The following is a 15,350-nucleotide window of genomic DNA, read 5'->3' as shown; positions in this document are numbered from 1 at the left end:
AATTACTTTAGAACACATGTTCCTTACTGGGGCAGCGGTAAGTCTTCGGATTTACAATGCTAAAATCAGAGACTCGATTCACCTTGGTGAACACAGCAGATAGCCTGATGTGACTTTGCTGTGAGAAAAAAAGAACACGCAAACTTTAGATCACCCTGTGACAAGACACATCATTCTCTTTATCTCTATTAAACTCTGTTTCTCTGTTTCGAATTTCGCGCAAAGCTACACGAGTTATCCGTACTTAATTTAGCAGTATAAGACTAGAGGAAAGGCAGCTAGTCAACACCATCCACCGCCAACTTTTGCGCTATTCTTTTATTAACAAATAGTGTGATTGACTGGCAAATTATACTGCCCCCACAGCTGAAAGGGGCGAGAATATTTTGTGTTTCGGAGATTCGAACCCGTGACTCTCAGATTACGAGTTGAGCACCCTAGCCACCTAGCAATGCTGAACCTCTATTAAACCGTAATATTTACTTAAATTATCAACCGTTAAACTAAATCGCTAACACGCCGGCTAAATTCACATTTTCTAACTTGTTTCGGAATGAATTTTTCTTAGTTTTTCTTTGCTTTACTTCGCTTCACTTGCGTTGCTCACTTGGTCGCTTATAGTTATACGTTGCCAAACTGAAACTTCGAACTTTCTAAAAACTAGGTGAGTGACGCTGTAACTCAACAATACTCATTTAAGTAGCGAGAAAAATACCAAACATTCAAGTTACGTGACATCAACAATATTAGTAAAGCCCAGACAACAATGTAATCGTAAACACAACACATGATTCCTACAGAGTTATGTAATAAAATCTTTTACAAATAAAACTTTTAAAACGATCCATCTTCAACATTCTTGTCTTTAAAACTAAACAATCATTAAATGTTAGAGCTTGGCACAGCTAGGAGGTGAGGGCGTTCGACTCATAATCTGAGGGTTGTGGGTTCAAATTTCTTTCACACCAACATGTTGGCCCTTTCAGCCGTGGCGCATTATAATGTAACGATCAATCCCACTATTCATTGGTAAAAGAGTAACCTGCCCTCCCTTTAACCTTACACTGTAAATTAGGGACAGTTACCGCAGATAGCCCTCTTGTAGTTTTGCGCGAAACTCAAAACAAACCAAACTATTAAATATTAATTCACAAAATAAACTAAATAGTAAAAGCTATACTAAACATTCTTGTATGTCCAAGAACTTTGTAAAATATATGAAATGTAGATTAAAGTACGTGCCACACACAATTTATCATCAGTATACTTCCGGACGTGCTCCCTTTGTGGTCCTCAAGATGTGGAATCGATATTCGGTTTATATTTGTGTGTTGACTACCGTATCTAACGTCACAGCAGTTATTGAATCGATGGTTCACGTAGTATTCTCAGATCAGACACCTTTGTCCCCAAGACGATGTCATTCATATAACTGCAGAAGATTGATGCTTAGCGGCATTAATGACCAGAAAATCTTCCCATTTCAGCTCTTTTCCTTTGTAACACGATCCCTGACTCTTGAAACTGTCGGTTTGTTGATAGGATTCTTAACTTTAACTGGTGAATCATTCCACAAAATCTACAATATTGCATTTACAGAATAGGCGAAATCTCTGCTCGCCTCAAGACGCACGTGACTTTCTTTTACGCCATGTTTGTTAATGACGTTTAGATGACGCTCATGCAATATGAGTGGTTATTGGGCAAAAAATCTAAACACATATGCCTTTTGTAAACTATAAAATGTAGGTTCGTAATTGTTATCGTCTTGTCGAAATATAGATTTATATTATGTCATAGAATTTTCACAATACAAAGGTCATTTAGAATGCACTGCAAGACATACTATACGTACGGGAAAACACTCAGTTAAGTCAATTAATCAAACATGATTTTCAAATAATAAAAGATGTACGATATTTTTTTTCGATATTTTAAGAGCATTTTGCTTCTATTTTCTTCAATAGCATATCTATACTAAGGATTACCTCCGGCTTTGTAAACATTATTTTATTCTAAGCATTTAGAAATGTAATCTTCCAACTAAGAACCACCACAACAAAATGGCATTTTTTTCCAAAGGTTGCCAATTGTATGATACTAACTAACTACTTGTTGGCTGACAATCTCTCTCTCTCTATATATATATATATAAATCTGTCTATGGGTCTATTCGCCTCTAAGTACAGATCCAGACACAATATGAGTTTTATGACTAAAAAATTTTGTTATTAGTATGGCAAACATTTATTTTTGTACCTAATGCATGTGTTGAATTTCGAACATTTTATTAGAGTTTTAAGTATTAGAAAATTTATATATAATGATAAATAATGTGTAAGTTTATAAAGGAAATGGTAACAGTACGATATGATAATAATAGTCTAATGTAATTTAACAATTATAAGAATTAAAAAGTTATGCTTAAAAAAGAATGTTTTGCTTTTGGTTTATTTTGCATCAAAGATTTGCCACGGGTTTGGTGTGGTTTAGTAACGAGCCTGCCTGTAGTGTAAATCAGATGACTGGCTCATGGATTACTACACGTTGTTGCAAAACCAGCATTCTGCGCTTTGAAGATATAGTTGTGCTACAAGTGTTGGGCAAATCACATTATCTGGTGAGCCAAGAGTAGCCCATGTAGGATTGAGGATGCTGTTGACTGGCTGCCTTTCATGCAGTATATTAATCCAATGAGACAGTCATAAAACTTCGAGGTTGTAAAGCTAAAATCTGGGGTTCGATTCCCCACGGTGAATACAGCGAATAGCTAAATGTAACTTAGCTCTAAAACAAACAAAGAACCCATCTAGTATATTAGTTCAAACTACGAAATGGCTATACAAAGATAATCCTTGTGTAGCTTTGCACTAAATTTCTAAACAACCAATCAGATCTAACTAAACACAAATGTCAGGATTTAATGTATATGTGGACTAAGGAGTCTTCCTCACTTGGTGTCTGTAGCCTATTGGCGATAAATTCAACATAAACATACAGCACATACTCTACTTGTTCTAAATAATATATTCAAAACAAGTCAAACTATATATAAAAATTCTTTACACTGTGGATATCACCGTTGTATCTTAAACTCTAAATAATTTTCTTTTCTCGTCAAAAGTCCACTTAAGCTGATTCAATTACTTTAAAATCCAGTCGACAAGATGAACTATTTTTCTCTGCTCTTATCACAATGGTGTCAGTAAATAATTCACTTACACTACTTCTTGGGTCACCACAGTTGTATTCTGAGCTTTAAACAGCTGTCTCCTTTTCGTCAAATTCTGGTTCAATTACTTTAGAACACCCTTTGACAAAACAAATTATTCTACTTATCTCTATTAAACTGTAAAACTTACTTTAAAACATCGCTCGCTATGACTAATCACTCATATGCGGGATAACTTCACGTTTTCTCTCGCTAATTAATTTTCTGCTTGAACTGCTCATGACTTGCGCTCGCTTGGTCGCCTATATTTATGTTTTTCACTGATGCCTCGAACTTTCTCTTAAATTACTCGTGCGGTACTGTAAGTTAACAGTAGTCAATTAAGGTAATCAGAAAAATACTGAATATTTGAATAGCATGACGTCAACAGTGTTAGTAAAACGTAGACAACAATGTATGTCGGAACGGCTGGTATGGGTATTAACACTTTTATTGACAAGCAGAAAATCCTTCCTTGGTCATCTTCACGATAATCAAGAAAAGTGTTATTAGTACCCATACCAGCCGTTCTGAGATACATTTTTATTTCAAGTGGGTTCTCGTCATCAAGGACAAACAACAATGTAAATACAAATACAACGTACGATTTGCACGGAGTTATGTAAGAAAATTTGTCCGAACTAACACTTTTAACACAATCCATCTCTAACAATTCTGTTACAAAAACTAAAAATCCCTAAGTATTAATTCATAAAGTAAACTAAACAATAACACTTACACTAAACAGTCTTGTATATCTACCAATGATTTGTTTCAATAACAGATCGGTAAATCTTTTTTTCATTAACAATTTGGGGATTAATTTTATTCTCATTCGCCAAAATACCTTTTAATGTAATAACGCTTTCATTTTATAAAAAAAACTGGTTCTTTTGCCCACTTTTCCACTACTGTTACATGTAAACATGTACAGTCATGTGAAAAAGTTAGGACACCCTATGAAAGCCTGTGTATTTTTGCAACATTCTTGGATATATAGATATTTAATCTCAATATTTAAAATACTGAGAGATTATAGGAATATAACTAAACAATTAAAACTGAAGAAAAGACTTCTCAAGATCTTCTGTAAATGTAATTCTACAAAAATGCATATTCCAACTGAGGAAAAAGTTAGGTCACCCCCAAATTTATTTCAACTTAAAATGGCTCAACTCACACACAGGTGTATCACACCAGGTGCACATGATAAGAAGATCGTTACTCAGCATTTTGAATGAGGCTTGCCCTATTTAAACCTCAGACGTTTAGTTTGGTGTGCTTCTGACTGTTGAAGTTAAAGTGAGCACCATGGTGAGAGCAGAAGAGCTGTCTGAGGTCTTCAGAGAGAAAATTGTAGCAGCTTATGAGTTTGGTGAGGGATTTAAAAAAATTCCAAAAGATTTTGAAATCAGCCATTCCACTGTCCGGAAAATAACCAACAAGTGGAGTACCTATGTCTAGTTGTCCAAGCAAGTTCACCCCGAGAGCAGACCGCTAGATGCTAAAAGAGGTCTCCAAACACCCTAACATGTCATCACGGGACCTACAGCAGGCTCCGGCTACTGTTGATGTGAAAGACTGCACAAATTTAACTTGCATGGTTGGTGTGCAAGGAGGAAACCTTTGCTCTCTAAAAGAAACATCAAGACCGGGCTAAAGTTTGCCAGAGAGAATGTAGACAAAGACCAGGACTTATAGAATAATGTTCTTTGGACAGATGAGTCCAAAATTGAATTATTTGGACCCCAGAACAGAGAACATGTTTGGCGTAAACCAAGTACAACATTCCAAGAAAAGAACCTCATATCAAGTGTGAAGCATGGAGGTGGAAGTGTCATGGTTTGGGGCTGCTTTGGTGCAGCAGGACCTGGACAGCTCACAATCATAGAATCCACCATGAATTCTACTGTGTATCAGAGAGTGCTTGAATTTCATCTGAGACCATCTGTACGAAAATTAAAGCTGAAGAGGAACTGGACCCTGCAACACGACAATGACCCAAAACATACCAGTAAATCCACCAAGAACTGGCTGAAAACCAAGAAATAGAGAGTCCCTGGTTGGCCGAATCAAAGTCCAGATCTTAATCCCATTGAGATACTGTGGGGTGACTTGAAACGGGCTGTACATGCAAGAAACCCCTCAAACATCTCACAGCTGAAAGAATTCTGCATTGAGGAGTGGGGCAAACACTCTTCAGATCAATGTCAGAGACTGGTAAATTGCTACAAGAAGCGTCTCACTGCAGTTAATTCAGCCAAAGGGGGTAACACTAGCTATTGGGGGTAGGGTGTCCTAACTTTTTCTCAGTTAGAATATGCATTTTTGTAGAATTACATGTACAGAAGATCTTGAAAAGTCTTTTCTTCAGTTTTAATTGTTTAGTTCATCATCATCATATGCCACTTGATTCCTTCAAGGAACATAGGGCCGCAATCATTGCGGTTTCTCTTACAGGTTGATTTAAGTGAGTAGGTTGTTAGCCCACTGCACCGAGCCGTCCCTAATTTAGTAGTGTAAGACTAGAGGGAAGGCAGCTAGTCATTACCACCCACCGCCAACTCTTGGGCTAAATTGTTTAGTTATATTCCTATAATCTCTCAGTATTGTTGAAATTGAGATTAAATATCTATATATCGAAAAATGTTACAAAAATACACATGTTAGGTTGTCCTAACTTTTTCACATGACTGTACATGAAGAAATATAGCATATAAGATACTTAAAAACTCATATACTATGGTTGTGTTTCATAAAATAAATATAATTTAGGATTTATATCACTTCTACGAAATATGAGAAAGATTAAAACATTGTTCACTCCATGAAAAGACGAAAAACAACGTGTTCCGTTATTTATGCCTTCTGGTTTTATTTATTCTTTATATATTAATATAAAATCATATATAAAATAGTTGTTCTAGAGAAGGAAATGAATCTGCGCTTTCCTTTTCAACAGTTTGCTTTTTTTTCCTTCCTCTTGAATAATGGATGGACAGAAAAAATCAGTAACATTATCTCAGCCCATTTGTTTGTTACTTTTCAGCATTTCATTCCTTCCTGATAACTTTTCATATGTTTGTTTCTCTATGCAGTGATGCGATACATATCAACAAAGTTGATGAAAGTATGTGTATGTGTATATACACACAAAACAGGATAGCTATTTTATATTAAGCATTTTTATCTCTACCCAACCCAAACAGCTGAACATTCTTACTATTTCATTTTTTATCCTACGAAAAATGTTACTGGAGGTGTGAATTACATCTGTTAAAAAAGTAATTGTAGTTGTATTCAGAAATCTGACCTGAAAAAATGTGTTATACGCAAACTTGGAATCCTTACATAAACAACTATTGTAACGATTGGGGACTTCTTTTATTTCTCTGCGTAATAACGCGTAAAAACATAATGGGCATAAAAATTTCAGTTACGCACGCTCAATACATCGAAAATGTAACTAAAGCATTTAATGTCTTAACGTTGGAATCCATTTACATAATTAATGGTGGTAGTAAACTCAAATGAAGACACCAAAATATGTCCTTGTGTGATTCCGTATAAAATGGATTCAAGTTTCTAAACGAAATTTCAACGTAATAATTAAGATATCATAAAATTAAAAATCCACAAATTTCTTTTCACGCAACCATTTTACTGTGTACTTTTGTATGAGAAGACAGCATTCTGGTTCTTATTGTAGCAGTTGACTGAGATGAAACTAGCAAGAAAATGATTGGTAGTTGTGGCTTGATAGAAAAAGGCACCATTAATAATTCAAAGCGAAAAAAAAAATAGCACCGTTTTCTTTTCTCTTCCCAACAGAAAACATTAACAACAAATTAACAAAAAAACAGCAAAGTTATGTTTATTATTGTTAAAATATTATTTCTTTCCCGTTTACTGGTCTTGAATTTCACCAGCAATTTTACGATTTCATTACCAACGAACATAAGTTGTCGTTGGGTGTAAACGTTTGTCTTTTGAACGTATGGTTAATTATTAAGGTAACTTTAACTAATAGGAAAATGGCTTAGTCAGAAAGTTATCTTCTGTTTATAGCATTTTCTAAATGAGAAAAGCGACACCTGTTTGCTGGACTTTATATTCAACAATGGTTAGCGAGTTTCAGATTTTTTAAATTATTTACATTTACCAAGCTACGTACAATTATCAAGCACGTTCGCAACACAAACATTTTAATGAATCATATAAACATAGTAGGGTTAATATGCTATCGCCTAAATTTTATATTATGTTTTTTTTTTTTCTTTTCTTTAAAGCTAATTTTTTTGGTTATCTAATGTTGAAGAGACAAGGCATAGAGTAAATTAAAGAAGACTAGCGCGGAACAAACTTCCATTGGTAGAGATTAACTTGAACAAGGAGTTCAGAATCAATAACACACGTATTAATGTTTTTTAACATTTCTGTGGTGAATTTTCTTCCACAACGATTAGATTGAAATATGGTGACTCGAGGTCCTAGCGTAATGGTCTTCATTTGTATTGACATTTTTTTCTAATAGGTGGTGTTGGAATCACACTTGAGTGTGAATCTTACTTTTTAGTTAACTTTGAAATGAAAATCAAAACTGAAAGTAATGATATCGAATGAAAACCTTTTTTGTATGTACAAAACACTCAAGTTAGAATAAATGAATCAACTGAAAAATCATTATGCCGAGGGAAAAAAAAACCTATCAAGTTATATAAAATGCAAAACCGTATAAATACGTAATGTAAAACGTTACTCCTTTTCGTGTTGCTAATTTCCCTAAAAGGCCCGCATAACCAAGCGTGTTAAGGCATTCGACTCCTAATTAACGTCTCAAAATACTGCCTTTATAAAATATATTATTATAATTTTTTGAGTGTGTGTGTTTTTCGTATAGCAAAGCCACAAAGGGCTATCTGCTCAGCCCACCGAGGAGAATCGAACCGCTGATTTTAGCGTTGTAAATCCGGAGACATACCATTGTACTAGCGGGGGGGGCTAATTTTTTTTGTTGATAAAAACAAACATAAGGCAACAGATACTTCGGAATACAACGAGCATTAATAAATTAAGTATAAAACCAACTTTGGATTAACATTATTAAATTAAGCATAGAACCAATTCTGGAACACCATTAACAAATTAAGTATAAAAACAACTCTGGAATACCATTAATAAATTAAGTATAGAACTAACTCTGAAATACCATTAATAAATTAAGAATAGAACCAACTTTAGTATGTCATTAATGAACTAAGAACAGAAACAAATTTCGAATACCGTTAATAAATTAAGTATAAAATGAACTTTGGAATATCATTAATAAATTAAATATAGAACCAACTTTGGAATACCATTAATAAATTAAGTATAGAACCAACTCTGGAATACCAATAATAAAATATATATTTATAAACGGCTGGTATGTATAGAGAAATCACTAATAGAGGAGCGAACAACGTTTCGACCTTCTTCGGTCATCTTCAAGTTCACAAAGAAAGAAATGGTTACTGACCAGTAGATGATCACAGGTGTGAAGGCGGTTGAGTAATTGAGAGTAGGAATGTAGAGAGCGTGCTTAGACGTTTAATAATATTTATTAATATAGGTATAAAGGGGTTCCTTTGTATTGATTTATTTTGGGTTTCAGTGATTGTATAAGTAAGGCTTCTTTAATTTTAAATTTCTTTATGTTTATTTTTTTATTTAGTATTTGGGGGTTTTCTATGGTTATGTTGTGTTTATTTGATTTGCAGTGTTTGAAAACGTGTGAAGGTGACTTTTCATGTTCTTTGAATCTGGTTTCCATTTTTCTACTTATTTCTCCAGTATAAAAGTCGTGGCAGTTATCACATTGTATTTTATAAATAATGTTGGTGTTGTGTGTGTCAGTGTAGTTTTTACATAATATAGACCTTAGTTTTGTGCCTGGATTTTCAATAAATTTGGTATTAACTGGAATGTTATATTTATTGCTAGTTTTTGGCAAATGTTGGTTAATTTTCTGCTGATGTGAGGAATATATGGTATGCAGCCGTATTTGGTTTCGTGATTTTTTAATTCGTGAGATATATTTACTTTTATTAGTTGATTTTGCTTTTTGTCTAGGTGTGTGCGTATAATGTTTTCTACGGTTTGTGGAGGAATTTTATTGATGTTGATAAAGTATTGTTTTATTTTGTCTAATTCGTCGTTTATTTTATCTGGTGACCATAGTTTTATGGCTGTGTTTACAAAGAAGTATGTTGAGTTTTTGTTGTATTTCATGTGCTGAGTCCTAAGGAATGTATAGTCCAGTATGGGTGATTTTTCGGTGGATTCTTGTTTTAAATTGTGTATCGGTTCTTGTAATTTTGAGGTTAAGAAAATGACATTTGATTTCTTTCTTACTGTTCACATGTGAAGTTAATGTTGGGATGTACATAGTTAATGCGATTGAATAAGTTAAGTGTGTGTTCTGTAGATGTGGATCCCGCAATCGTGTCGTCTACATATCTGTATCAGTATAGTGGTGGATGTAATGCAGTGTTAATTGCTTGCATTTCAACTTGTGTCATAAATATATTGGCTAAAACTGGTGATACTGGATTACCCACGCTTAGGCCATTTGTTTGTATATAGTTGTGGTTGTTGAACATGAAGTCTGTCTTCATCGTGGTGAATTCTATGAGGGTTGCTAATTGGTTGCTGGGAATGTCTATTGATGGGTTAGGGTCTTGAACATAGAGTTCTAAGGCTATGTTGCAGGCTACAGTGGTTGGGACTTCTGTAAAGAGAGATATGACATCGAAACAGGCCATTAAGGCTTTATGATTATGTTGATTAGGGTTAGATTTGAAATTAAAGGAGTCTTTGCTGAATGAGCTGGCTGATGTTACATATTTGGAGAATGCCTATGCTATGTATTTACCAAGGTTGTGATTAAATGACTCATATGTGGACATTATTGTTCGTTTTCGACAATCGTTTTGAAATTGTGTTAGAATGTTTTTCATTTTTTGGATGTATTCATTCGTGTTATTTATGATTATAGCATTTCATTTACCTGCTTTTAGAATTTTAACGTTTTTGTCTTGTTTTAGGTTTATAATGGAATTAATGTCTCTTTTTGTAAGGTTGCTTTTTAGTTTTCTGTTTTGTGAAATTATGTTGATGGTTTTGTGAGAAAATTCTTTAAAAATATCGTTTAATATGTTGATTTTAGCAGTGGCGGCGTCAAGGGGGTCTTGGGGGGCTTAAGCCATCCAAAATGAGCTAAGCCCCCCTCAGCCTTCCAATATTGTTACCTACATATATTCATAAAATATGGAAAACACACTCGTCGTTGTTGCTTAACAATTAACATCAAAGAGACATAGATATGTAGAACTCAACGTCTTCATTAAAACGGAAGTATGTGTCATGCGTCCCATAGCAACGTAGTGAATGCACTGAAACTCATGCTCTGTATTGCCATTCTATCTTGAGTTCTGACGAAGATTAGACAACCACGTTGATTTTAAGTTACAACAGATCATCGGGGATTTTACTTGATAAACCAAATGTTTCACAGGTATTTACCCATTAATCTCATTTATCTTTTATTGAAAAGTAAAACATAGCATGCATGTATGAGTGTATTGTGTATAGGTCAAAACTATAAAGCATTTAGTCAGTGTTATGTCCTCTGTGAGATCATTTTGCATTGTGTATCAGCCATCCAAAATTGTACTGATGATTGTGGCATACACAAATTTAAGTGTATAGATAATAACCTTACATGTTAACTGACCAAATAATATTTCTAAACAATTCTAGAATGAATTTTTAAATTGTCATTTGACTATTTAAAAGTGCCTAATTTAATGTAATGTAGTAGTTACATTATTGTAACAGGTGCTTATCACACTTATGATAATAAGAACAATATCACAATCACAGTTTGGCCTGTATGAATAATGTGAACTTATGAAGAAACCAGCCTTTCTGTGAAGGTCACCTGCAATTTAGAAATTTTGTTTTGGTGCTACTATGACCATTCAATATCCATGCCGCGGGTTTGTTATGTTCGGGCGCGCCATTCCCGCCTCGAACGCCTTAAGAGTATGATCACCGAGCCACTGACCATGGTGTACGCTCTGCGTACAGCTAATGATCGGCTCAGCCCGATTGAGATCCAGATGCCAGCCGCACGCCACACCCCCCGCTCACTCCCATTAGCTGCCCACAATTTTACAACATGCCCTATTAAAGCTGTGTTTGTGTTCCCTAATTAGCTCTGTAATTTTTACATTATAGCTACCCTCTAATTAAGTATTCGATGTTTAAAATGAATATCCTTTGTAAGCCCTAATGCCAATATAAGGAGAAAAATTCCCATTCGTTTCATGTAAACTAACACAACTTGGAAGTAAGAAGTGGTACTAACAGTCAGTCGGCTCGGGGGTCACTTTGACGTTGCGCGCTCTGTATAAAAAGGGAGTTATGTTTGTTCACGCGGCTCTCGCTCTCTCTGGTACTCGGCCTCACACTGGAACACACACTCAGTTTGGATTAATAAAAGGAAATCAAAATCAGCGACTCGTTTTCAAACAAGGACACCAACACACAAGACAAAAGTCAGACATCACACACCAAAACATAGATCAGTCATACAACACATAGGGTTGATTATGCAACACTACCTGCTACCCAAGAAGAGGCAGCAAGTAGATGGTCCTATAAACACATGTGGTGCAAGTGAGAAGGACAGTGGTGATTGTGATGGTGAGAATGCGGACACGACTAGTGCGGGACCCCAGCCGCAAGAGGGCACCACTCACACCCAGGATGAAAAACTACCACCAGGACCTAAGGACCTGAGCCAGCTTCCAGACAGTGGTCCTACCTGTCCAGACTTGAAGAGATACCCGGTCACAGAATACAGCAGCCAGTCAAGGTCATTCAAAAAGAATTGGCATGATCATCACTCGTGGTTGGAGTACTCTGTGGCCCAAGATGCTGCATTCTGCTTCGCATGTCGTCTTTTCAGTCATATACACTTCAGTAAAACTGAGAAGTTCTTCACCCATGAAGGCTTCCGGAACTGAAAGAAGGCGACCACATCACTGAAGTCTCATGATATCTCTGCAGGACACAAGTTTGCCATGCAAGCTTGAGCAGAGTTTAAATTGCAGGAAACAAAGGATCCAACATGCTCTTGATGCAAGCCATGCTAAAACTGTGGAGGAAAACTGACATTACATAAGAGCCGTAATAGATGCACTGCTCTACACAGCCTACCAGAATGAAGCCAAGAGAGGTCACAGGGAAGGTAGTCAGTCAAATAACAGGGGCAATTTCCTGGAACTTCTTGACATGATTTCCAGGTATGATGAAATCATGAAGAAGAAGCTGAGTGGTCCTGGCAATGCCAAGTACACGCACCATGATATCCAAAACGAACTGCTTGACATCATAGTTGGAATGATCGGGAAGAATATCAGCAAAGAAGTCATGAAAGCTGAGCATTTTGCTCTAATTGTGGATGAAACAAAGGATGTGAGCAAACAAGAACAGCTGTTCATTGTGGTAAGGTACCTCCACCAATAGAGCCTTCACGAGGAGTTCCTGGACTTCGCAGCAGCTGAGGGTCTGGATGCAGATTCATTGCTCAAGAAAATCATGGAGACTCTGACTAAATGTGGTATTGACCATAATGCTTGCATTGGCCAGTACTATGACGGAGCTGCAGTCATATCAGGGCACATCAGTGGCGTACACGAGAGATTCAGGAGAGAGGTGTCTCAGGCTGTGTATGTCCACTGCTATGCACACAGGCTCAACCTTGTGCTAGTTGATTGTGTGCACAACGTCTAGGCTGCAGAAGAGTTCTTTGTAACAATTCAGAAGCTGCACAAATTCTTCTCTACATTGGTTGTGCATGAAGAATTTCTGAAAGTACAGAAGCTTGAACCCGTGAACCAGCATATAAAGTTGAAGCGACTGTCAGAAACAAGATGGGCCTGCCAACATGCTGCTTGTCTGGCTGTGGAAAGAACCCTCTCTGCCATTTTGACAACCCTAAAGCGTCTTGTGGAGAGGGACAATGTCCACAGAGCCCCTGAATCAAAGGGCCTGTGTATCCTCCTAGATCAGCAGTTTGTAATCAGTCTAGTGGCCATAGAAAAACTACTGCTGATGACAAAACAGCTATCAGACCACCTCCAGTCACCTAACCTGCAGCTGGCTTCTGCAGAGGACCTAGTACAATTTGTCGTCTCTGGTTTCTCAGAAATGAGAACTGAAGCGTCATGGATAGAATTGGAAGAGTCTGCTGAGGATATATGTAAGGAAGTGAGAATACACACTGAGACGGTGCGTCAAGGTGGACAGCGATCTGCCCCCAGACACCTGGACGAATTCATAAGCACATTTAGTACTGGCCAAAGATATGAACCAACACCAGCTGCCAGGAGACACACCTTCAATGCCATCATAGACAGGATGCTCAACGAGCTGAATAGAAGATTTTCCTCTGGTGCCTGCAGTGTTCTGATGGGTGCAACTGCACTGAACCCCAAACACTCCACATTTCTGGACAAGCAAGCACTCTTAGGAATGGCAGCAAACAATGGTGTGGCAGAGGATGACTTCGCAGTGGAGGTCCACCAGTTGAACCGGCTAATTTCCAGGAAAAAAGACAAGGGACAGGAAGTATCCACACCATTGGAGCTTGCAACCATGCTGGAGCCATACAAGGATGCCTTCATGGGTCTCCACAAACTTGTAGGCATCGCTGTGACCCTGCCTGTCATTTCAGCTGCCTGTGAGAGAAGTTTCTCTTGAAGCTTCTCAAGATATACTTCGCAACAGCAGTGGTAACAACCGCACCAGCAACCTTGTTGTCATATCAGTAAACTCTAGGAGGGGAAAACAACTCGATATTGATACTGTTATACACACACTTGCTGCTAATCACCAGAACAGGCGCATTGTTTTGAAGTAATATTGACTATAAACACAACATGATGAAAGATAGTTAGCCTGATAGTGACCTTACTTTTCCTCAGAGTGTATTAACTTCACATGGGATAATTCGTTTCTGCTATGTAAACTATGTCTTTATGTTATGTTTCTTTTGATTTGTAGCTTTACTCTTAATGGTGTATCAAATATTCAATTTAAGCTAATGTTGATTTTCTTTATTATTATGTATTGCCTTGGGTGGAATTTAGGTGAGCTTCCTCTTTTACATATACGCATATCTTCATAAACAGATTATTTCTACTTTGTAATAATGAATTATTAATCAGAGTATAAGTTTCCAATGGAAACTGCATTGCAAACGCAGTTCAAAATAGCACACCTTTCTGAAATGTGCCTTGGTATTTACATTAATATAATTTACCATCTATACTTCATATTGAAGCCCTCCACAGTTTGCCTCAGCCCCCCAACGAAAATATTCTGGCGCCGCCACTAGTTTTCTGGAAAATATGAATTTTAAATTTTTCCTGGGAAGTTTGGCTGTTCAATAGAATTCTCGAAGTTGTCTTCTTTCTGATGATTGTTTTCGATTGTTTTTTGTTTTTTTCTTAACCTCAAAATTACAAGAACCGATACACAATTTAAAACAGGAATCCACCGAAAAATCACCCATACTGAACTATATATTCCTTGGGACTCAGCACATGAAATACAACAACAACTCAACATATTTCTTAGTAAACACAGCCATAAAACTATGCTCACCAGATAAAATAAACGACGAATTAGACAAAATAAAACCATACTTTATCAACATCAATAAAATTCCTCCACAAACCGTAGAAAACATTATATGCACACACCTAGACAAAAAGCAAAATCAACTAATAAAAGTAAATATACCCCACGATTTAAAAAATCACGAAACCAAATACGGCTGCATACCATATATTCCTCACATCAGCAGAAAAGTAACCAACATTTGCCAAAAACTAGCAACAAAATGTGACATTCCAGTTAACAACAAATTTATTCAAAAACTAGGCACAACACTAAGGTCTATACCATGTAAAAACTTCACTGACAAACACCACACCAACATTATTTATAAAATACAATGTGATAACTGCCACAAATTCTATATTGGAGAAATAAGTAGAAAAATGAAAACCAGATTCAAAGAACACAA

General features: G+C 36.4%; 1 protein-coding gene across 1 annotated transcript; it reads left to right on the top strand.

The window, feature by feature from the left end:
* The first annotated feature begins 11,865 nt into the window (after nt 1-11,865).
* On the top strand, nt 11,866-14,335 carry LOC143232282 (uncharacterized). The gene is made up of 4 exons (XM_076467483.1): nt 11,866-12,238; nt 12,471-12,763; nt 13,052-13,549; nt 14,324-14,335. The coding sequence occupies exons 1-4, from the start codon at nt 11,866-11,868 to the stop codon at nt 14,333-14,335; spliced, it is 1,176 nt and encodes a 391-aa protein (XP_076323598.1).
* Nucleotides 14,336-15,350: the final 1,015 nt, after the last annotated feature.

This window comes from Tachypleus tridentatus, chromosome 1 (genome assembly GCF_004210375.1).
Source record: "Tachypleus tridentatus isolate NWPU-2018 chromosome 1, ASM421037v1, whole genome shotgun sequence".
Classification (NCBI taxonomy): domain Eukaryota; kingdom Metazoa; phylum Arthropoda; class Merostomata; order Xiphosura; family Limulidae; genus Tachypleus; species Tachypleus tridentatus.
This window is presented reverse-complemented; position numbering and strand designations above follow the sequence as displayed.